The sequence below is a fragment of the Pleurodeles waltl genome, chromosome 2_1 (assembly GCF_031143425.1).
Source record: "Pleurodeles waltl isolate 20211129_DDA chromosome 2_1, aPleWal1.hap1.20221129, whole genome shotgun sequence".
In the NCBI taxonomy this organism is placed as follows: domain Eukaryota; kingdom Metazoa; phylum Chordata; class Amphibia; order Caudata; family Salamandridae; genus Pleurodeles; species Pleurodeles waltl.
In genome coordinates this window covers 559,662,343-559,687,612 of record NC_090438.1, presented here as the reverse complement: position 1 = coordinate 559,687,612, position 25,270 = coordinate 559,662,343, and the positions used below count along the sequence as shown (strand labels likewise).

General features: G+C 40.4%; 1 protein-coding gene across 8 annotated transcripts in view; it reads right to left on the bottom strand.

The window, feature by feature from the left end:
* The window catches only part of ARPP21 (cAMP regulated phosphoprotein 21), a 309,256-nt gene that overhangs the window by 180,331 nt on the left and 103,655 nt on the right, over nucleotides 1-25,270 (bottom strand). For 5 of the 8 annotated variants that reach the window (XM_069214895.1, XM_069214912.1, XM_069214885.1 and 2 more), the window contains exons 10-11: nucleotides 17,885-17,993; nucleotides 11,833-11,934 (exon numbers count right to left, since the gene is read on the bottom strand). The exons of 1 other annotated variant lie outside the window; for it this stretch is intronic. In XM_069214895.1, coding sequence (XP_069070996.1) covers nucleotides 11,833-11,934; nucleotides 17,885-17,993 — 211 coding nt within the window. The remainder of the gene's footprint in view (nucleotides 1-11,832; nucleotides 11,935-17,884; nucleotides 17,994-25,270) is intronic. 2 more of the 8 variants (XM_069214929.1, XM_069214938.1) reach the window with 1 other exon arrangement.

The following is a 25,270-nucleotide window of genomic DNA, read 5'->3' as shown; positions in this document are numbered from 1 at the left end:
GAACATTTGAATCCCAAATTTGCGACTATAGCCTGACATCTCAACTGACTATAAAAACACATATTATCTGTAGGATACCAGTGCCCAACCATCCTCTGTGCTTTCTGTTTTGCTATGCAATGCATACCCCTTCATTGCTATCTTACATTACTCCTATTTCTTTTAATGTAAAATGAGGAGACAGCGAAAATGGGTTTGCAAAAGACACCTGATAAGCAAGCAGAGCAATTGCCTCATCCGTAACCCTATTTTCATTTAATTTAAGAGATCAGTGTATCATATAAAATCTCTGACATGGCTGCATGGTCGGACACTCAAGCATCACCTATCACAATACATTATAGCAGCATTTATGCTGGTAGGCTACCAAAAAACAAAAAGGCTTATTTAGGGGTTACACCCAAGACGAGCAATGGCATCATGTCCTTTGAGCCCAAGTCGAACATCCTCTTTCCAGCGAGCTAGATTATTTATTTGGTCCACTAAGCCTGACAAAATACACTGAGAGAGCATTGGTTTTCAGAAGCATATTAAAGATAGAGGTGTCCAAAAAACAAAATGCCCTAGTGGGGAATACGTATATTAGCTACCTGAGTATTTGAAACCTTTATCTACATAAACAAAAGCACTACTTGCTGGTGTGCACCTTCAATATTGAGCCCACAATATCGATGGGACAGAATATCATGGATAAAATATTGAAAACAAAATATCGACAGGTAAGTCTAGATTTTCTATACCTAACTCATATACATGTTCCTACATGGTACATTATTATTCAAGATACATAGAATTGGAGTAAGAAATGGTAAATCAATACATCCCTATGTTCATATATCTTTTGATATTTTGTCCTTGGATAGTCTGTCCTCGACATTCTTCTTTCTCAATATTGTTGATGTTGATATTCAGTAGCACAAATTAACTTTCTATGGTCAAATGTCACTGCTCTCCCTCGGCAAAACAATTCTATGGTTCCACTCAATGTAACACAAGAATTGATTATGCATTTTTATGCAACATCATAACCAAGATACAGAAGGGAATCTTTCCAGTGGACATTGAATGCCGATTATTTTTACTAGAACAATCAAAGTGCATAGCCCCAACCAGTATACAAACTTATAGGATGAGGGAATGCATTTAGTACATAAATCTGAGCAGCTCTTATGGGTTCTCATGACTTATGTATTACTAATCTATTTTCTAAGTTTTATTTTGTCTTGATTGCTAATAGAATACTAACTATATAGACAAACCTGTTGATTACAAGGTTAAACAGAAAGAATGAGCTGCTAGTCTAGAAGGTTTAACTCCACTTAACAACAAGAAGAAAATTGTCAAGAAATGGAAGCATTGTCTCCTCTGGAAATTCCAAAATTACCACTGTTAAAAATTGGGTTTCTGGTTGGCAAAGGAATGCACCTTCCCCAAGTGTGAACTACAGTTCTAGTCAGAGCACGTGAGATACATACCATAAATTAACCTGTGTTCACCCTCTGGTAGCTTGGCACAAAGCAGTGAGGCTTAACTTATGAGGAAATGTGTAAAGTATCTGTGCAACACAACTAAAACAGTAACACAGTGAAAACACAACAAAACAATAGATTATATTGTCATGAACAAAACAAGACTAAATGGACAATAATCCAATAAGTAGGAGTCGAGATATGATTTTTACAAAAATAAACTTGTGTGTCGTGTTTAGAAGCATAAAGAACCCGCTGGGGTTCTCTGGTCACGCTAGACCGTGACAAATCTAAAAAGTTAAGCTGACCACAATGGAGCACGGGTCAGATACAGAAGCCAGCCCTATTCCATGGAACCAGTTTTGGAGATGAGTTAATGTTGAGGAAAAGATGTGAGGAGCAGGGGAAGTGATTTGTTAGCTTTAATCCTACAGATGTATGCGATGTGTTGGCTCCCAGCCACGCAAAGTCAGGGATGCATTGGGAGTGGAGGTGATGCATCATGCAGTCGGCAATGCAATGCTACCGAGCCTTGAAGCAGAGGCTATGCACTGGTGTCAATGCCAAAGAGATGTTCTCGATCCTCTAAGCGGCGGTGATGCCTGAAATCAATGGAGATGCACCAAATCCGATAACCACAATGGCATTGATGCACATGTTTTGGCAGTTGTAGCACGTTATACCCACTTCCAGTGGCTCAGAACTGAATTGGCACCACTTGGCAGTTCAAGACTTGCAGCAAGCAAAGTACAGATGCTGTTGTAGGAAGAAGAGAAGTGTTTGATGGCCCGGAGACTTCAGAAGAACAGAAGGCAAGCCCTTGGAAACACCCTGGTTTCAAGTGAGATGGGTCTAGTCCTTCCTCAGCAGGGCAGGGGACAGCAGGCAGCAGGGCTGCACAACAGAAAAGCAGTTCTTCCAGAGCAGCAGTCCAGAGTGACAGTTCTTGAAGCAACACAGCAGTCTTTTTTCCTGGGTAGAGTTCTTCACAGGTCCATTAAAGAGGATTTATTATTACAATTCCATAGGTACGAAACATGGCATATCTACTGCTTCTCATTTACGAATTATAGCTTATTAAATGTATTAAGGAATCCCCAATGTCAACCTATGAGAGGGACAGACCTCGCAATGGTGAAAATTAATTTGGGAGTTTTTCACTACCAGGAAATGTAAAACCTAAAACTATATGCCCTGCCTTTTAATTACATAGCACCCTGCCCTTCCAGCAACCTAGGCCGTAGTTTAGGGGTAACTTATAATAGATAAAAGTGGAATCTAAGGCTTGGCAAGAGGTTTTAAATGCAGCTGCACATACATTGTCTGCATGGGCGAGTCTGAGACATGGATAGGAGCTACTTGAGTAGGTGGCATAAACAGTGCTACAGTCTCATTAGTCACATTTAATTTACAGACCCTGAGCTCATGCAGTGCACTTTACTAGGGACTTATAAGTGAATTCAATATGCTAATTGTGGATGTACCAATTCAACCAATGATTAGGGGAGTCAGCACATGAACCTTAGCACTGGTCAGCAGTGGTCTAGTGCTCAGAGTTCAACAAAAACAAATTCAGCAAAAAGCGGAAGAAAAAGTCAAAAGGTTTGTGGTGACTCTTCAGAGAGGTCCCTTTCCCAACACCTGTTATCCTTACAATTAGATTTTAATCTTTCTAACAGTGTAATGTTAAATAAAGTTTCAAACTATAGGCAGTGTTAGGCATATAGTTTGAAATATTTCGCTTGAAAATCATTTGGCTTTAAACTTGTGGTTAAAAAGATTCATTTAGTTACAATAGACTCATTTTGAAAAAAGGTATGGCAATCAAACTACCATTAGTACAACTTACGATTACTATGCCTTTGTTCTGTCATCACAATTGACTAAGACTCGAGTTATAATTTGGGGAGGAGGGCATTGCTAGGTCTTGAAATTTGATGCCACACAACTTTTTGCTGCTTTAAGCTTCAAAGCTTTGCAAAGTGTGGACCTGAAATGTTTTTTCAAAAAAGAGGTCCCACTTCAGCATCCCTCGGTCTTCTACTTATTATATCATTGTTAAAGTAATTATGTCCTTTCAAAACAGCACACCTGAATGAATCCTATTTATGTTATTGTGTAAACATAAACACAATATTCTTCTCCACTCCACACAAGTTTCTTCCGTTAATGTGACAGGTGTTGTCACGTTACTGCAGCAACATCTTTTTCTCCCTCTCGTTTTCTGTTACCCTATTGCGCCTGTCAAATGAAGTTGACAATACCCTGCAAAATAACCATTCATTAATGGAAACGTGAATAGGTCAAACAGTATATGAGTCATCATTATAAACACTCCAAAAGAGCATCTTTAAAATAGATATACTCTGCTGCTCATAGCAATGAAGTGATGAACAACCTGGATAATTATGCATCGAGAAGAACATTCCAAGTAGCTATGAAAGTAAATGAACAATCGAAAAATGACCAGAAAAATTACAGAGGCCCTGATTTCTCTCGATCTGCACCACTTGACTTTGGTGCATACTAAAAGGGGCGAAACATGTGCTATTGATGTATTAGCCCTTAAAGAAGTAAGTGCACATGATGTAAATACTGCAATCAGTGGTATCTGTATTTATTTATTGCACAATTACACCATGGGATTGTATGATAGGAAGAGCGAAAGCATTCCTGTTTTAAAGACGTTTTTATGAGGTAAATCTTTGGTATTGACTTGAACATAAATAAGGCATGACTGCAAGCTGAATATACAAGAGTCACACATGGAATCCTTTTCTCACCATAAGAAAGTATCCAAATGACTCCTTCAGTACCTTGGAGACTGACACACAACTTTAAATGCTTCTCTCCTAGAACAACCTTGCACCACAAAGTTTCTAAAAAGGCATGAATGCTCCACCCCACAACAATCTGGACAGGGCAAGGGTGCTGTGAAGTCATCTGAGTGAAAGAAGTGTGTTATGCAAATGCTAAGTTTTAAAACACTGCACAATGTTACTTTAGTACTAAGGGCTCTTTTAAAGGAAATTGCAAGTATTCCAAATGCTTTTTAATCGAAATGGAGCATCAAAGTTGATGGAAAATATATTCAATGCAAAACTGTAGTGGCCCAAATGGGGGAAAATTGATATAATGAAGTTTTCAAGAGTTACAATAGTAACCTAAGCTTAGCGGAGGATTTGGAAGGTCCCTGAAATCTTCACAAAATATCTCATGTCATGTCCTAGGAGCACACATGTGCATGATCAACTTTATCCTTTATTCACACAAGCCATTTGTTTGTAAGAGCACCTGTGGGTTCCTCTCCCATTACTTTGGACTTGTAATAAATGTCAAGGTTACTTTGAGTCATTGACCAAGGACTGGAGCTGTCACTAATTAGTAGCGTGCATGCTTCTAAGATCAGCAAAGGCTACTGAAAGGAAGAAAGAGATTTTAAGATTGATATCAGACATTTGCATTGAAAATTACCTTTTTTTGGGCCATTTCATGTCTGGGGGATTTGAATCCGAGGTTAACTGTTTGCTGGAAATTACCCTCCTATTTGTGTGACCATAGCAGATGAAAATGTTTCACAGGGAGTAGCCTGAGATCAAATCGAAGAGCCTTGGGAACAAGAGGAGTTTGTATCAATTTTTCCTGATTGCCTGGAAGGCACATGTAGTTTTCCTCATTCTTTGTAAGTGGAATGAATAAGTCTTCTTCAAAAGGCTCATAACTGTTGTTTTTTTTCTTGGACCTGGAGTACACCACCTTTGTCATCCACCTATCTCCCTGAACTAATTTTGTTGTTTTCCCAGTTTAGAGTTTGTCGTCCTCACTTTGCTCTAACTGGGAAATCTGTGATGCAAAATGTTTGCCTTTATATACTTGTCTTGGACAACACTCAAACACACCACTTTACTCCACTGTATGACTAACCATTCTACTCTACTCCACTCCACCCTATGCCAATCCACATTATTCCAGTCCACTCTATGCCATGACACTGTATGCCACAGCACACTACATCACTCCACCCCGACTCCGCTCCACTCTATGCCACAACAACCTATGCCATTCCACTCTATCCAACTCAATGGTGGGACAAAGTCACAAGTTCAGGCCCACTGCGATGGAGCACAGGCCAGCTACAGGGACCCAGGTAGGACTGTTGAACGAAGTACCTTAAATCCTGGTTTGCAGATGTGTTGTAATAATATGCCTCAAGGATGTGTTGCACAGCCGAAGTGATGTGTTGGTTCTGAGATGCAGCAGGTTTGCAATGTGAGGGCCTGAATTGTTATTGAGGATCCCATAAATGGGGCTTGCAATGCAAAGTCCGGTGTTGAGGATGTGGCACACAGTCAGGGCAATGTGTCAGTTCCAAGGAGCTGGGAGGCTGAGATGCCACGTCCAACATCGTCATTGAGGCTGCCATCAATGAGGGATGCGAGGGCCTGCACTGAGAATCTGATGTGCAGTGGCAGTTTTGAAGTTGTTACAGGTTGTGCAGAGATGCAGGGCTTTGTGACTGGTCCAATACACGCTGCAGTGGAGATGCATCGTTTCTGCTCTGGGTTGTGCTGCACAGCAGAGGGGATTCATGACTTTCGCTAGATCCACAAAGGCTGGCAGGGCAGCTTAAGCCCACTTACAAGGGGCCAGACCTGGAGTGGCACCACTTGGCAGGGTAGACTCACAGATGCAGAGTCCAGGTGCAGAGTCTAAGTGCAGATGCAAGGCTGTTGGAATCTTCTTATGCCCTGAGACTTCAAATTAGGGGGGCAGCTATCAAGTCCTTGGAGTCAGCCTGGGCTCTGGGTTCAAGAGATGCAGGTCTAGTGCTTCTCAACCTGGAAAGTGGGCAGCAGGCAGCAGGGCAGCCGGTATATTTGTATTCAGAGAAGCAGTTCAGCAGACTGGTATTACTCTCAGCAGCACAGTAGTCCTTCTTCCTGGAAGTGTGTTCAGAGATCTAGACGTGTACTGAAGTGGTGGTGTTTGAGGTCCTGTATTTATAACCAGTTGTGCCTTGAAAGTGGGGAGAAGCATCTAGTGGCATGCTTCAGAAGTGCACTGGTGCCTTGCCTTCCTGGCTCCAGACTAACTACAGTGGTATGCAGCCCTTTGTTTGGCGCAGGACACCGAAATGAAGTGTAGTCAAGAGTAACTGTTACTCCCACTGTGTGTGGCTGCCTGGGAGGAATACACATAGCTCAACTGTCACCCACACTCTGTCTTGTGAACCAGAGGCAGTTTGCAGGCACCAAAAGCCTAAGGCAATAAAATACCAACTTCTTAAAAGTGACATTTTCAAAATTGTAATTTAAAATACAATTTCACCATAAGTTGGTATTTTAAATTGCTATTTCAGAGAACACACAAGAACTGGTTATCAGTCCCCATTTGGAAATTACATTTATCAAATGTAATAGTGTAATTCAAAGTTTTTCACAACTGGAACATGTAAACCTCAACAGTGCATGTCCAGCACTTTAAATATACTGCACCCTGTGCTTTGAGCTGTCCAGGGCATACCATATTGGTGACATATGTATTAGAAAGGAAGGTAAGGGCTTAGCAAAGGGTTTACTTTGCCAGTTCAACATGTCAATTTAAAAGTGCACACTAATAGGCTGCAATAGCAGGCCTGAGATATATTAAAAGTGCTACTCAAGTGGGTGGCGCTATCACTGCTGCAGGTCCACTAGTAGCATTTAATTTATAGGCCCTGGGCACAGGTACTGCCATTTTACTAGGAAGTAAATGAAATTTGCCACTTGGGTATAACCCAATCAAACATGTTTTAAGGAGAGAGCTCCTTAGCACTGGGTAGCAGTGGTCGTAAAATGTGCAAAGCCCTAAGGCTAGCGAAAATGAAGTCAGCTAAAACAGGAAGTCTAAAGGCAAAAAGACAGCGGGAAACCAAGCAAACATTGCCAAGTCTAATAGGGCTTAAGCAAAAAGTGGCCAAAGCTCTTCAATCTTGGAAATCTGGATAATATTATCCTTGACCATTATGAACTAAGATGCAGGTGTGTTTTGTTGTCCGATATTTTAAAACCACAAATACTTGTCACCTAAAACTCTAAGTATCCGTGTTGCTTTAGAAAACACCTTAACACAAGCACCCAGAATTGAGACACAAGAGTACCACAACAACCTAGTTTGGGGAGCAAGGGTTGTGATCACTTAAGCATGGTGACATTTTTGCCACCAAGGATAGTGGTGAAGTTAGTTATAGTACTGAAAGACGACAGCCTACCTGTGACTTATGGGACAACATTAGGCCATTACTTTTACAACACTGCTATATTGGACAGGTAACCTCTGCTTTAGTGGCAAAATTACAGGGGATCTTGTCTCTGTAATTGTTATGTCTAGACGATGTTGGTTTTTAGTCTAACTAATCGCCTCAAATGTTAGAAGTACAAAATTGGAAATTAAGCTCAGATACCGTTTATAAATAGTACCTTTGACTATATATTGACTGGCTATTGACATTTTTTTATTTTGTTAATTATTGTGAGAGATTATGTTCCAATCTTCAATCTCTCCGTATGCATACCTTAACCACTGCAGCAATGCTACCATCAGAGAGTCAAGAGAGCTGAGCGGAGTCCTTTATCAGGGGTGCAAACATGCAACAGGCCTTTTGAAACTGGTAGATGTTTCCAACAGTCTACTGGATGTGGAGATATCCCTTTCAGTGGCCCTTCTAGCTGTTGTGTGTCTCTGCTCTTAAGTGCGTATTCCTTTTCTCCTGTCCTTATACAATACCTAAACAATGGATTATGCCATAAAGATGGGGCATTTTCTAATGAAGGTGCATCGTGGACCACGCTGGGTTAATTTGTGCTAGCCAACTGAGCAGACTGAGCAGGCATGATGACTTTACAAATTGTTTGTAAAGTAATCCCACAGCCTTCCTTCCCTATGTGTAGAACATGTGATGGTGAACCCCTTTCCAAGCATGCCTGCATTTTTGTCAGGGACATCTATTACAAACCAGGCATTGATACGTTTCGAGCTCCCAGGGCCCAATTTGCAAAACCGTTTTACCAAATAGTACTGGTGCATACCATGAGAAAGATGGGTTTTGCACATGTGAACATTAAGATTTGAATGTGCAAATTGTATTTTGGACCTGCATATTGACCTTAGGCAAAACTGTATTTCGTTGTATACCAGGAAATGGTATATGTAGATTCCAGAGCACCAATCATTCACAGAGAGATTTTCTGGGACCTGAGCCCGGTGCTCTCACTGTTGTCATTTAATGGTCCTGCCTTTTTGTAGGGTCAGGTCATGAAGAGAACAGAAAAGGGCACTGTATTACAGATCCAGTACTCCACTCCTAAGAACATTGGGGCTCAGTGGAGCGGCTTAGACAAGGAAATGTAAAGCTAAGCCGAACATTTCAGTGCGCATTTAAGATCTCTAAAGGTTCATTCTGATCCTGTAGGCAATGTGAGCCTGAGGAGGAGTCCTACAGACACAGCAAGGACCTCATCAACATGCCCATGTTATTCAAGGGCTTCAATGCAGAAGTGGAAAGGGATGTATGCTTCCTACTTTGTAATGCATGGAGGGCCAGTGAGAAAGTATGAGTGAAATCTGATATCACTGCAGTTATTCCGCTGCCTCTTGCTCATGAGTATGAAGCGGGCCTGAGGCTAAAGAATATACAGTTGCACATTTGCGGTGATAATGGATCATTTATTTGTAAAACACGTTCCTTTGTGTACATTTATGCATTGAGGGCAGGACCAAAAATCTGAGTAAAGCCTCAATATTCATTCCTATTTCTAAACAGGGACTTAGGGCATTGAAGCTGCATGCTAGGATTTGGGAAGAACAAAATGACACTCACAAATATGTCGCCGCAGCTTAGTGAATCTGGGTCTCTACTGATTTTTAGATGAAGTAAGATTTTGTACAGGGGAGAGATAAAAACTCAGTTGTGGAGAATAGAGTTTTATTGGGAAATCTAATTTAGGTCAATAGTTGGGTCACAAAGAGGTACCAGTCAGCACCTCAAGAGGTACCAAACTGTAGATGCCAGGACTGGTTGCATGGCCAGGACCTTTATTGAGGCAATGTTGAGCCATCTATATGAAAGTAATTTGGGTGTTCGGCAATACACATGTCATATTGGAAGGGAATTGTTCCTGTTCAATCTAACAATAAAGATGTCTTCACCCAAGCGCACCCACTTTAATACATGTATTCACTTCCAGCTAGTGTGTAGCACAAGACTGAATCATGCAAAAATCATACGAGTGCTGAGCAAAGCACTCAGCACATTTCACCTCACTTTATCTACTTGCATAATTTGTTGCACGAGGCTTTTTATCCTTAGTGCGAAGGATTAAAAGGTTTCTGATAATTTACCTTTCCTAATGCATAATAGAATTAATGTAGCTTTTTGGTTTTCATGAAAAGTCAGAGAGCGAAGGAGCACAGCTTTACCAATGCACAGTGCTTTAAATGGGCCGGTGGTGTCCGGTACTGAGTACCTGCACTTTTTTTAACTTGAGAGGGAGGGTACCTGCTCTTCTCGAGAAAAACGTAATACTTTTCATTGGAGAGTACCAGCATTTCTCAGAAACAAGCAGGCACTCTGATACAGAGTACCTGCACTTCTGTTTTTCCATTTCAAGCACTGCCAATGCAAATATATTGTCATTTCGGGGATTCTAAGATTAGAGACGTTTAAATTAGGACATGTTATAACTTCCCACACCCAGGTGCTGTGGGTATCGTATGCAGTGAGTCACATTGGCAGAAACAGATCCATTCTCACTGAGTCATACTAATGGGGAATGTTTCACACCTGCTTCACTGCACCGGGGTCTCTCATTTGCATGGCCCTGGGGAAAAGGTGTTGCAGAGAAACAATCCTCTTCCAGGGTATTGCTAAGTGAAGCCCTATTCAATGAAGCACCCAGCTTTAATGGGTGCTTTAAAGAAGTGGCAATGACTTACCCCTACATTTGGCATGCAGTGACTAGGAAAAAGCAGCACATTTTGGAGAGGAAGGAAATGAGACAGAGCCACTTCAATACAGACACTATGGGGCATATTTAGGAAAAAAGGCACTGCATACAGTGTGACACCACTTTTCTTGTTACCCATAGCATCCCACTCAAAGCCACCATGTGTGCACCGCATTTAAAATATGCAAGATAATTTTTTACACCAGTCCGGCGCTTTGCAGGACTAGCGTAAATACATCTGACACTAATCCTGCAAATCACCCAGAGGCCCATTGTAACCAATGGAAGCCTCCTTTTAACACCTGCTTTGAGCAGGTATTAAAAGTGCGGAAAAGAAAAGGTGCAAGAAAATCTCTTATATTTCCTTGAGCCATTTATTCGGCCACCCTAATGGGGCAACACCCCCTTTACATACATTATGCCTGGCGCAGGCATAATGTAGGGCAAAGGGTTACAAAGTTACTTTGTGAATATGGCGCAGCGTTTTTGGCCTTCTGATGCAACATCAGCGTAAACAAAATTATGTTAATGTGGCGTTTGAAAGGCGCTACGGGCCATTAAATATGCCCCCCATGTTCTCTACATGAACTTTACTCTTTTGCTGTCCCTTGCTGTTGTTTTACTAGGATCCCACTGAAAAGTGGTCAGTGGAGTGCGGCACATGCAATACCAGAACATGGGAAAAGCAGAGAGAAAAAAGGAGCCTATCTAGGATATCGAAATCAGCAAGACATGACTGGGGCGAGATTGAGAGTCCTTGAAACCATATCCCAAACACTCCTAATTGTATGGTCTTAACTAACTGGCGTGAACATAGTACAAACATTTTCCAGTTTGCTTAAAAAGTTATACTGAATTATACTTTTGTATGAGGGAATTTTCGGAGTGCGACAAAACATTCAACAATATATAACTATGCTTTTCAATCAGTCTTAATATTCACAGACAGTGTTTTACTAGCAGTGCGAGTCAGACAGTGCGCGCTAAGGTGCCCCCCAAGTATATGTGACAAATTCTCATCATAATGATGACACTGCTGGTGAGCCGCCCAGTACTAAATCTTACATTAAATCCGAAGTACCCTAAAGGCAGTGGAAAGCAGAATCTGTAAAAATTGTACTCTAGAGGGGAACCATGATGGAGTGCTCTGAGCAACATAGAACCTGTTACTTCCTTCACATGCACACGCCTGGGTTTGCAGCCATAGCTTATCGGCTCAAATACTGCAGTGTCGCACATTCGGTTGACAGAGCATCCTAAGGAATGGTTGCAAAGTGCTTTCTTATTGCAGTGACACTGTCAATGTCAGAGGGGGGAGGATGCTGTCTGACTACTGATGAAGATATGGCACTAAAGAGGCAATTTAAACAACTACTCACATCTTGTGCAAATATTCTCTCTCTTACTCTCTGATACTCTTCTTCTCTCTCTTCAATTGATTTACTTCGTCTGTCATCTCTAAATGGATGCATTCTATTTTGCTGAGCAGAAAAAAAATCAGGAGGGTTATACAAGTTGAGCTGTTAAAAACCGCAGTTAAGTAGCTGTCAGCGTAGAATAATGAATGTTCACTTAAACAAATGAAGCATGAAAATGACGGCGGGCCTCCATTTTGTGAGGTGGTGTAATGCACATGAAGCATGAGTGGCCCCCCTGTGTGTACCCCGGGAGAGCGGGGAGAGCCGGCTCGTGGAAGAGCCGGCCCTCCGGGCATCGTTCCACATACAGAACAGGTCTCTGTTCTTTGGCGGGAAGAAACAGCTGCGAATGTTCGGATTTCTGAGTGTGAGGGCGATAGAGAGGAAATAACCCCACGCTGCATGGGCACAGAGACAAGATGGAACATTTTATTGGGACAAGAAACAATGAAGGTGCTTTGATGACTAAATGGAATGGCCAGTGAGAAATGACAAACTGGTCTTTGATTCTATATGGAGAATATATCTATGGTCAGTGTGACAACATACATTTGACAAGAAATGACGCAAAACACAAATTAACAATTCATAAATGAAAATAAACACATCATGGGTATGGGTAGCGACATGAGGGAGTTACATTCACCATCTGACACAATGTTAACTACATACTGTGTAATTTTCTAACTTTAATAAAAATTAATATATGTTTGTTAATCGAGTGCTTTTGACAGTCTTCGGTAGAAGTGAAATCAGTACTGCATCAAAAGTGTATGCTCCGAACTCTGGGCCTGACTTAGAGTTTGGCGGATGGGTTACTCAGTCACAAACGTGACGGATACCCTGTACGCCATATTACGATTCCCATTGAATATAATGGAATCATAATGCTGAGGATGGGTGACGGAGTAAAACCGTCCGTCAAACTCTAAATCAGCCCCTCTGTTTCTTTGGTGCTCTCAAAAATAACATCCACATTACTAACCTTCAAGGTCTGCTAATATTCTGTTATTGCTTCAAGATATACTCCAGTATGTCATTTCCTTGCCTAAACTCACTGGAATATGTTCGAAGCCCTAGAATAGGTGCTTAGAAGTCAAATTGGACATTGAACAAGCTGTAAAGTCGGTCAATCTTTTTTTTAGCAGAGTAGTTATACGAAACCAATAACTTCGACCAGAAGACTTTGTATGCAAAATATGGCACAGAACTGCAGAAAATCCACCTCACAGGCACTGTTCCCATGGTGCGGGCTTTCCCAACGGCATATGCGTTCCACAGATGATAGACACATACAGTGCCTAATTTATTAAGGAAAAAAGTGCTGAGGCCAAAGTTTTTGCTCAGAAGCCAGAGGCTGACACTCTCGAAATTTGGGGTGCCAAATAGAAAGGATACATACTCTTAATTCTATCACATGCCTCTTTAATCCACCACCACACACTCTATCCTTTTTTATCTCACTCTTTCAGGTTCTGTTTCATCCCCGCATGCTGCCTTTGTTACTGCCTTTCCCCATTTGTGTATTTGTGTTTTTCCTTTGCTCTGGATAAAAGTTTCTGGAGGAAAAATAACTTTCAGTCCCCCAAAATGAGTGACGGTGGGCCCCACCTGAGCCCAGCAGCTCAAATTAAACACTGGGCAGATGAGCTGCAAACCAAGCACTGGTAGTATTCGTAAAACCAGAGCTTCTGCAGAGTTTAATTAGTCAAACATTATGGGATGAAGAGGGATGCCGCATTATCCACCTCCCACAACAGCATACACAAGAGAGATTTAAAAAAAGTGGATTAGGTAAATCAAAAGGCGCCTAACTTTGATCCTGGACAGCTGCAATAGCATAACAATTTATAACTATGAACCTTTTATTTAAAAAAAAATCCCATTTAAATTCTTTATTTCCCATTCACATACCCATTTTGTCTATCTCTACTTGTGGTATTTTTGCATGCAAATGTTTGGGACTCCAGCACATCCCTAATTGTCAGAGAGATGTACTGGAAGGAATCGCCACCTGGCAACCTCACATGCCCCACCCTTATGAAATGCATGAAAGGCGGGGGGGGGGGGGCGATTTAAATTCCCAGCCCAAAGTAAGAAATGGTGGAAATGTATGGGTTCGTGGAGGCCTGCACTATTCAAATGCTGATTCCCTAAGTTACCTGGGCAGGTGGTGGAAGCCTTTTCATATCAGCATCCTTTCTTCCCCATGCCAATGTGCGTCATGGGAGATAACCCATAACAGAACATGCTAACTGCTTTCTTGTGCATGGAGGGCCAAGTGACAAAAGCAGTTTGCAACATCTGCACACTCTACCCTGCTCTCCTCCTGGCCTCAGATTGTAATTGAGTATTTAAATCAGCAGCTATATAATATACAGAGGCAGAAAAGAGAAATTTTGCCCCTTACAAATGTGTGTTCATGTATGCTTGAGTATACCCGTTTTGGGTAAATGTAACTAGCTTGGATATTCTAATGGTCACGAGTTGGACACTCCGAGTCTTGAAACTGTTTTTAAAACATCGATGTTATTGGTTTGTCCACGTCAAACAGAAAGCTCACATATGCGCAGGTGCTCACAGTGGATAAAGCTGAGGAAAAAACATTTGCTCAGATCCAAGCTCTGTAGTTTCAGTGTGGAGTGCAGTTGTCGATATCAGTCTGTTAGAACACTCACAGATGTATCAGAGTCCAGGTGTACATTTATGTTAAAGGAAAGACATCTGTTGCCAAAGGTGTGGAAAAGGTACATGCTAATGTGTGCATCTGCCTTGTGCTCATATGTCATGCACAGATGGAAGTTCATCCCACAGGCACATTATGGGGGCTTTTGGAGAAGTTCTGCATTGCGTCTTCACACGTGCAGCATGTGTCATTCCACCATCTGTGCACCAGCAATGACTCAGAGCTCGTTCTCACACAACAGACTGGTACAAATTTATGAGCTGGGAGAAAAAAAGCAGTTGGTACACTGCATTATGCCGACCTTTTTGTTCTAGAGTTCTTCATAATCACAAAACGCCATAACGTGCTCCATTTAAAATTGCGTTTATTACACAGGGCGTGGTTTTGGGCTTCCAGTTGGAATATAGGAAAGTATCACGTGGTCAGAGGCCTCTTTTCAAACGTGTCATAACACTGATCACCAACCAAAGGACTTTTGCTTCAAAGAGTACAAAATATAGGTTACTGCAGTGAAAAACACAGACGCAACGCCTGAAAGTTCATGCACGTCAGCCAGCAATCCCCACTTCCTGCTCAAGGTTACAGGCTAGGATTCGTGGATAAGAATTAAAATGGGTGCACAAGTAGAACCCACTAAGATTTAAAACCTTTGATCCTCAAGTTACAGTTGGTTGTTTTTCGACCACTGGACCTGCACCCTCCTAGTCTATGGTAATGAAAATGGCACATGCCTAGGTAGAAAATGAATACTCTTAGGCATCTAAACCCTCTTATTCCTATTCAAAATGAGACTAAAATGTAACGCTGGAATGTGCAAGTGCCACTGAGCTGCACCTCCCTACTAGGCCCATTATTAGCAGGCTTTCTTTGAACAAGAGGCAGATGAACCTGAACTGTGTTGGTCATTATTGTAGGGTCACAGCAGTGCATAACATAAGCCATTGTATGCTTGAAGGGGGCATGAGCCTTGAAGGGGGAGGGAGTGTTAGCACAACACTTGGGATCGTGCAATATTCAAGCACTACTAAAGAGAACTGTCCTCAGTGCCTGCGCTATCTTCCTAACTCAACAAGTTGGGCCATGCACTTAGGACATGGCAGAGCAGAAAGAGAGCTGCTGTTTCCTTTCCTTTCAGTGCTCTCTGTGCATGTGGTACACGTAAATAGTTGGTGTATCTTTCATTTCTTGTTCTGCACTTATATATAACACACGATTGTCACTATGAGTGTCTTTTCATGCCTCAAAGGGCTGCTCTTTTTCTCGAGAAATTTACAAACTTTAAAACTGTCTGCCATGAACAAAATAGTGTTCCGAAACCCCCTTACGTGTTTTGAAAATACATCAACTAGAAAATGCAGCACGTGTACTATGTGGAACACTTCTAATTTGAGAGTTCAGGTTCAGCCACATAGGTAAGTAAGATACTGTAGGCTAGATGTGTAGATCAGGTTTTAAGATGAGACTCCGCTAATTTTATTATAGCAGGTTAATTAATCCAAAACCGGTAACCTTACTTCTGGGTCTAAAGCATACCAATGCCTCATCTTTGCCTAAGAGTCAACAAAGAGTAGAGGTACCAATACACATTTCTGCTAAACATAGTCAAGTGTCTTGTCCACCTATTGGAAAAAAACATCTGAATCATTTAAAAAGAGATGGAGTGCTAAACGAGAGCTATGAAAAAACTGACATTTGTCATAGGTTTCCTTTTGCGATGGAGTAGACAGGGATTCTAAAGTAGACTCCAAATGCAAAAGAAACTCTATAGTAGTAACTCAAACTTTTTTTCTGGGCTTCAGTGATTTTATGCCTGTCTAGTGATAAAATCAAATGTTCTTCCCTGTAAACGATTGTGTCATCTTGCAGAACAGTGTGTCAATGCAGTTAATGTAAGAATGTGTGATCTTGACATTTACCTACAAACACATTCTACGACTTTTTAGGCACACTTTTATATTCTCCGTTTTCAAAATATTTATTAGCAAAGTATCTTTTGATTGTGTTATTGTGTTTAGGGCTGCCTCGTTGGTGAGTCTAGTCATATTGGTACCGCACCATCTAGTCATATTGGCACCGCACCACCATGGAGCAACTGAGAAAACCATTAAACAGAAAGCTATTCTCACTGTGCAGGCACTTAATTGTACATTGGTAAGGCATTGAAAGACCACTATGAAAGTCATGCGCATGTTCTCATTAAAGATTGTTAAATTGGTTCACAAAATGTATTATTCATAGCTTGGTAGATTCACTCATTCCTATAGTCCTGGTCATGAATTCCATGCAAAAGTGATAGAGTAACTTTTCTTTTGTTTTTCCATACTGATTGTTTTGTTTTGCAGCTGCAAACATTAACGCTTATATATACCTATGCTGGCATTATTCTAGTGGGATGAGCCTGAGGCGGAAGACCACGAGATTGGGGGGGGGGAGGGGGCAATTCCTGTATTTGTTGAAGCAATCGAAATATGTCCATCGGTTGGCACAAGTACAATACAGTACTGAAAGCTATGCAAAGTAAAACAGGAAGAAAGCACAGCCTACCAATGTCTAAAATGTCACAAATTAACACCAATTGGGAAGTTTATCTATCCTGGACCAAGCTAATAAACTCTGCATCGGTTTCAGCAGGTATATACTTAAAACCATGGTGGGATCTTTCTTCGTTGTCAAGCACAAAATAAAATGGTGTAAAATAACTAAGCAACAGCAGTCCACTTAAATGTTCCACGAATTAACTAACAAACGAGTAAGTAACAAGGAACACAAACAAGACGAACAGCCTGATACATACAAAGCAATTTCTGAAAAAAATGGCTGCAGCAAAATGCTCTTTTCATTTCGGGATGTAACTGCTTCTAAGCTGCTTCTGAATGCAACTTGAGTAAATAAATGATATCTTTAACTCCCCTAACTAGCATTTTGTCGTCATCAGTAGATAGGTGTTATGGGTGCAGCTGAAGGCTAGGTTGCTAGTGAGACTTAATCCCATTTTGTGGAAATGTTGCATACAAACACCCACACATGTACACAAGCACTTACACGCACTTGGGAACAGCAAATGACAGAGCATAAATAGCAGCTTTGGAGGCCAATAACTCACTCCTCTCCAGCATGCAGGAAGAAGGGCAGCACTGCAAAGCATCAGACGTGCACTCTACAAACCGCCATTGCCAAAGCAGCCACAAAAGCTGGGCACAGACCCGTGGATGCCAAAAAGGTAGGGTAAACGAAACAGAGTAAAAACGCAGAATGAGAAACAATAACATCAGCCAGCCCACCTGCAAAACAGACCAAATGGCAGCAGCCCCGGAATTCAGAACCAACCTGATTGTCTTCTTTATCAAGACTAGAGTTATCTCGCTTCAAGATAAACCGCTTCTGGGATTCTTCACCTTTTTCATCTTTTAAATGTTCACAAAACCTTTGCTCTGGTCTGCCAGCAGAGTAAAACATATCAATAAAACTCGTTTTTTTTTCTAATTTTCAGCGTTCTCTTTTTATGTTTTCCAAAAAGGTAATTAGTGTAAAAGTTGTTGATAGTTAAATGATAATGAACAGTTTCAGGTTGCGTTGAACATCTGATGTAGTAAAGTAGGCTTTTGAAATATACATTGGAATGTCAATTATATAGTCGGCATTTCGTATGCATTCTATTTTTTGGCTTTCAATCTATCATTACATTTTTAATGCCACCATAACAATTAAGCAAATAACATGCAGCAAAATAATCCAGAAATAGATATGTGAAGCAGCAGATATTTTCGGAAGCCAAAAATATGCATTGCCAAAAACAAAAAACGAATGTCCAGATAATTTGGGATCAGTCCACTGAGCAGCAACCCTTTAATTATTATCCTCTACTCACTCCCCTAGCCACAAAACTATTTGAGCACCAGAGTAGCATTATGTATGAGCGCAAATTCTAGTTCATGATTCACAAAATGTTAACTTGCTCTTAATATATGGATTTAGTCGAAAGTAAAGATACCCAAATATGGCATAATTTTAAGTATAAGCATCTTTTCTCACAGGAATGTGTTCTGGGCATATCATGGTGACACTCCTATAAAAGGAGAGGCAGAAAGAAGTAAACCAGGTTTCAGAGTAGGGAAACGGAAGTGGAAACCTGAAAAATGGTGGTGATGTAAGAGAAGGGATTTTGCATTGGAAAAAAAATTGTGGTGAATCAAAAAGTAGCAAGTTTAATTTCTACTTGTTTTACGATTCTGAATGTACAACTATTCATGCGAATGAGTACTCCTAAGTGGCTGTGCCAATCACAGCTTCCCAGAAGCATGACTAGAATGCTTTGTAAATTCTATGATAGTCAGAAATGTGCTCTTTATATAAGAGTAACCCCATGGGAGCAAATCGAGTTGTGCAACAGGTGAATGTCCTATTGTATCTATGCTCTGCAGTGAAAATGTTTTATTGTTTGCAATGCTTGGCCGTATTTCGAAATGTTTGTGGCACAATGTACAAGCTACTCTTCTGCCAAGGCCACAGCTAAAAATAATAAGGAAACATTCTGATGTATTTTGTCAAACATTGCTTTCAGGGGACTCCAAGAACATTCAACACTATATTTAGTTGTTAACTTTTTAAACCAAACATATATGATTTAGAATGTCTTTAAATAAAAGTATGTGCTATTTTAAAGGTAAACCTAACGATTTAAAAATATTTTGGAAACAGTGGCTAGTCACAGAAAGCATAAGTAATGTTTTCCGGAGAACATTATACGGCTAGGTACACTAGAAGTTTCAGATGGCAGAATGATGATTACACAAAGGAGGTGTACCAATGGGAACATGGCCCCACTTTTTGCTGCTCTGGGAGTGCTCAGCACACACTGGGTTGATGCACTGCGTCACTAAAAACTGGACACTAACATAAATTCTCAATGAAATAGTTTCTGTTTGTGCTGGCGACTGTTCAGTGCTTGAATCTGGATTGGGAGCCTGCAAGATCCCACGATATTAGGTGAATTTACAAACTGCATCCCTTCTTGTGAGAAATGCCATGGTCCAATAGACTCTCATGACATAGAGAGCTCTCAAGAGACTGCTTGCAGTAACAAACTGCACCAACTTTTGTGACATATTTCACAGCATGGCCACTTATTTTGTTAGCATCAGTGCAGAAGTAGCTTTTGTGTGAAAGCTAACCATTCTCTTCTGCCCATAAATCCTGAGTGCCCCTTCCCAGAGCATGTCCTAGAGGAAGAAGTTGAGGGACTTCCAGGGTGGTGCAAAATTTGCATATTGTTAGCATGTGTTATACTGTGCAGACACAAAACAAATGTATTTCCTTATTCACATGGGACCACACTCTCATATATGTACCAGAAATTCCACAGAGGCCTCCATTTCGTAACACCTATACATAAAGGGAGTAGAAAGGTGAGTGCAAATGTCAACTGTGTTCCTAGGAATTGTCTGGTGTTTTATCCCACCGTGCATCCCATTAGTTAAAGACTATGGGCCTCATTTACAACAAACTTGTGCATCAATCACGATGCACCAGTTTGCTTGCGCCACCCTGCGCCCCCCTAATGACATATAGTAGCTCTGTATTTACAATACAGCACACCATGGCACTCGTTAGCATAGCTGCATCAGAAATTCTGATGCAGTTGTGGCGGTTTGTGTCCAAAATATTGATGCTAGACCAGCAAAGCTCAGGAGACCCATTTAAAACAGCCTAGAGTCGCTTTAACGCCTGCATTAAAAAATGACTCTAGAATGACACAGTGAACTTTTGTAGATTCACTGTGCCATTCCTGCGGGCCTCCTAACGGAGGAACGCCTCCTTTGCATACATTATATTTTGCACAGGTATGTGGCACAAGGGCTTACAAACTGGCACAATGATCCCATTGTACCAGTTTCTAAATGCAGCGCCATATGGGGGACTGTTTGCACTGCCATAGCGTAAAAAAAAGGATGCTATGGAGGCGCAAGGGGCTTGCTAATCAGCCCCTAAGTGTTCCCATGCTTTTGGTTTGCATTGGCAATGTAAAATGTCTGTGACAGCCCCCTGGAGCTGAAAATGTGGCAACAATGTTAATCTGCTTGCATATTGTGGCTTGGAGAGTGACCAAATATAGTAGTCCACTGGGAATCCCAAGCTGATCACAGTGGTGTACGAAGCTTAAGGGGGCCCACCTGTAAAGTACCTGTGGGAAGCCCTCACTCCCCTGGACCCAACCAGGTACCTTCTGCCCACGCACACTGTACTGGCTGAGGGGGCCACTGGAGCTCGGGGGGTAAATAACGTCCTTTTGGCTTCATCACATTGAAAATCTAATAAAATATTTTTCTTTTCTTGGGCTCCATCCCCGGATGTGCAAAACTGAGACAGTGCCATACAGCCTTGACCTTTCAATGATCGGAATTCAATGCTGAATATGCCGTCCATTTTCCAAGTTTGTGGTTCGTAACCCCAAAACTTAAAAAAAATTCTAGTCACAGAGAAATGCAATTCAGTCATTGCCTTTCATTGGGTACACAGTCGATGATCCAGAATCTGTTTGCATGTCAGAACATAACAATATTATGCCAGTGGTATACATTTTGTATTATTAACTCCAAAGAGGTAATAGATTTGTACACAATAGCTAGAACGCAATACATACCCCAGAAGCTAGTGCACTTATGATCCTTGAGAAAGAAGTACCTTCCATTGCACACATGGTGATTGAGGAAGAAAGTATGAGAGGGTTTTGAAACAATATTTTAGATAAAAATGTCACAATTCGTTGCAAACTACTTTTCGTGAGTGAACAAAAGACCAAATGGCTTCCCTTTTTACAACATCACTCTAATTAAGTCTTAGGGCAAGTATGTAAACCCTTTTATGAACATGTTTTAAACTTAAATATATTCATAATATTGCAAAGCAATTACACTTTCAAGGCGAGGTAGGGCCTCTTACACGAAAGTCTGTTGAGGACCAAAACGTATAGCAATAAACTACTGACAGAGATTACTAAGAAAAATTGAAATTACAATCTCCCCTTCTATTGCCATCACTACATAGAAATTGGCTCACTGAAACAAAATCCAAGGCAATATATTGATTTAAAATATATAAAAGTCTAGATTGGATCAAATGACACTGAGCGCGTTTTTCAGACGGGTTGCTCTAGGGTCCCTTACCACCCATAATTTGAGAAGTTCCCCTGGCTCTATCCATTTCTTTAGATATTTTGTTCTCTGTATGGAAAGTTAGTGAGCAATCAGCAGCGACGAATCAATTCAATGACTATACATTGATGTACCGCTAAGTGTTGTTTATTCAATCTATATCATTCTACACCATATAAAATGTGCTTACAATTAAGAGGCCCCCTCCACTTATTTGTAAAGTTTAACATCTTCAGCATGAACCACACTACTAAAACCAGGGGAAAAGAAGGCTGGAAATAAAGAATTGAAGAAAAGGGCATGCTCACTCAACCTGATTACACCCAAACAACCTTAAACCCTTCGTGCCCCAAACACATTACACCAACATAATGCACGTAAACACCCTCTGAATTGTATCCCTCTCCTTAAACACTTTCTAAATTGTAACCATCGATTTAATTATTGAGCTCTTTGTTGGTTCTCTTTTACTATGTTTCACACCCTGGATTATAAGAAGCAGCAGATTTATAGACTTAATGTATATTCCTTACAAAGATTCTCCGTATTGAATAAAAAGTGTGCACACTGTTCTGTCTTGTTGTTATATTAATGGCCACTGGGAAAAGGGAAATGCCACACCCATTGCTGGGCACAGATATGTATATTAAAATAAAGGGCCTTCCTGACAATGTGTGAAAAATGTCAAATTGGAATTTCTCTATACATTTCTTTGAAACTACAATTAAGTTCTCATTTTCAGACAAGAAAGAGTGTCCAAAGTATGAGTATAATTAAAAGGACAGTGAACATACTGGACACATCTGGAGAAAATCCTGCAAGTTCCAATGGATTACAATCTATTTTCAATTGGGTGGTCTTTTTGTTGAGTTCCATTAGGTTTTCCACATTGCTGACGTGATACTGTCTATCAGACTACAATTATTCTACTCAATCTGTTGTAGCTACGTGTGAGTCTCTGAATAAATCTAAATTAGCAATTACAGTCAATTAAGCTCCATTTTTATAACAGGCCTTGTTATCTGCATTGCTTTTGATGTCTCCAATTGCAAAAAAGTAGTGTCATTAGTACTGATGAATGTGTACTTTTATCTCAAAAAGACCTGCTTCTTCAATGTGGTACAGTGTTATGCAATAGCACAGAAGATTGGTATCAATAATTCACAGGGTTTAAGGAGCTACACTTACCAGTTCCCACATGCTGAACAATCATGTCCCAACAGAAAGTTAATAAATTCAACAATATATACTAATTCCTTGATTTTCTTCTCTGAAACAGTAAACCAAACTTCCAAACAAAAAGCAGTAGCCATGAAAATAATATTTTCCACGTTGGAATAGAGAAATATAGTTCTAATGGAAGTTCTACAGTACGTATCTCAAGACCCAAATACTTCCAGATGCGGTAACTAGATAAGTGGTGCATTATTAAGGTTCACAAAAAATAGTGCCATTCAGTGTTGATTGGACAATCTGACTGCCCAAACTGGGGTTCAGTACAAAGAAGGGAAAATAAAGTAAAGAGGAAGGAATTCACACAGGGGTTCAATATAATGTTATCTTTGGACATCATAGTAGGCATGGCACTACAGAAATTATGCCAGCCTTTGAAAGTTGTAAAGACACAGCAACAGGGTCAGTTAAAGATGGTTACACTATTAGAAATAACGTTTTGTGTACACGATAGCATAAAGGCATCCCTAAGATATCCTGCACCTGAAAGCAACCAAACATAATTGTTTGGTAGGAAGGCAGTATGGACTAGCTTTTAGTAGTAAGAAAAAAGCATTACAAGTTCATACACATTCAAAGTGATTTTTGGATTTCAGTTTAATGTCACATACAACACTGGGATCCTTTATAGGAACAATATGATAAAGGCAGAAAAGAATTGTGGATGGAGTGCATTTGGATCAAAATTGTACCATTTGAAAGCTTCACATAACCTGACATAGTTCTCTGCCAAACACAACTTGAGAAGCATTCAATCAGCGAGAAACTGCTCCTCCAGCAGATGTGGATTTATTGAAGCACAGCATAGCCAATATAATTTGTATGGCTAATCTCAAAGGCAAACATAATGTAGCAATGTATTCTAAGCTGGATGTAGATGGGATCAATGTTTCAAAAAGACAGATGAGCAATCATATGTTGAGCCAATTTAGGGACAGATCAAAACACGTGACGTGGTTCCATAGTTTACATTTCAGGGCTTACAAATGAGTGATTTATTCAGAAAGGTTTATTTACTAAGAGTTCCAAGAGTCAACTCTACATGAGACAAGTAGACAAAGAGATTGTCTAGCTTTTATGTACAATGCCAATGCAAGGTACATGTGCATGGCTCTGCTAAAACGATCTGATTTTTAAACCCCTGTGATTTGTGTTTCCCAGCAGGCAGGAGGTCAGTCACAATCGGTAAGTGACAGAGGTAGTGATCACCAATTGGCATCATTTTTCAGTAGTAAGTTTAGTAAGTTTAATGACTAAATAATCTCTAATATTGGAAAATAAGCTAAGGCAGATATACAGTTTGTTCAATTTGCATGCCTATAACAATTTGAGGTGCTTTAGAAGTGGGGGTGAGGGGGTCACAGAAGTGTATTTGGACCCTAGGTAATGAAACCTTGGGAAAGTATGCTTCAATGTACACCTAACATAAAGAAACAATGTTCTACCATCAACCCTGCCTATAGAGTTTAGAGTCTTTAGCATTAGAATGCTCATTTAGTAGGCATGTGGAATATACAAATTGCAAATAACAAGATAGCAACATAAAGTGGAGTGCAAATTTTAACTCAGTCACATGACGAAAAACAAAACTAAATATTCCTTAAACCTAATCTAATTCAAAATAATCACATACGAAAGTCTGAGTGTCAGCAGCCAAGAGAGATTAAATTGCTAAAAATACATAAATAGCAATGTAGGTACATGCACACCCAAAATTTAGTCAACCATGCAAACTGTTGTTTTAAAGCTTTGTAATACATACATTGATTGCAATTAGTATGACTTTTGTAATGCATAATTGAAATTGCATTATGGACTTACACATAAAGTTAAAGTAAATGTGCAGAGTGGCAATAATTAAAGATGAAACTAGGCAATGAGCTGCATGATAAGCTATTATTTTATGCCATTGCATACGCCAACATTAATTTACTAACTATTGCCCCTTCAATTGTGCTGTAATTAGACTTGTCTCTTCATTAAAAAAGCGTGACACTATTCAGCATGTCTCTAGCAATGGATCATATTTATCAGGCACATTCACAACTTTGCCAAAACAGACATGTGTAGAGTGTAGACAGCCACACAATAACCTACCAAATGTGCATTAGCAGGAACTGTCAAGTGTATTACTCATTTGTCAAAATACATAATTTACCACAGTCATTTCTTCTCATTATTATGTTGTAGAAAATAAATTTACTTTGGGCATCATGCAGTCCTATGCAAATCCTTCATCTAACTTCCAAAATTACCCAGTGATCTCTCAAAATAGGGAGTATTTTAGCACTACCACTGTTCAAGGGACCTCCAATCTGCTTGAAACATT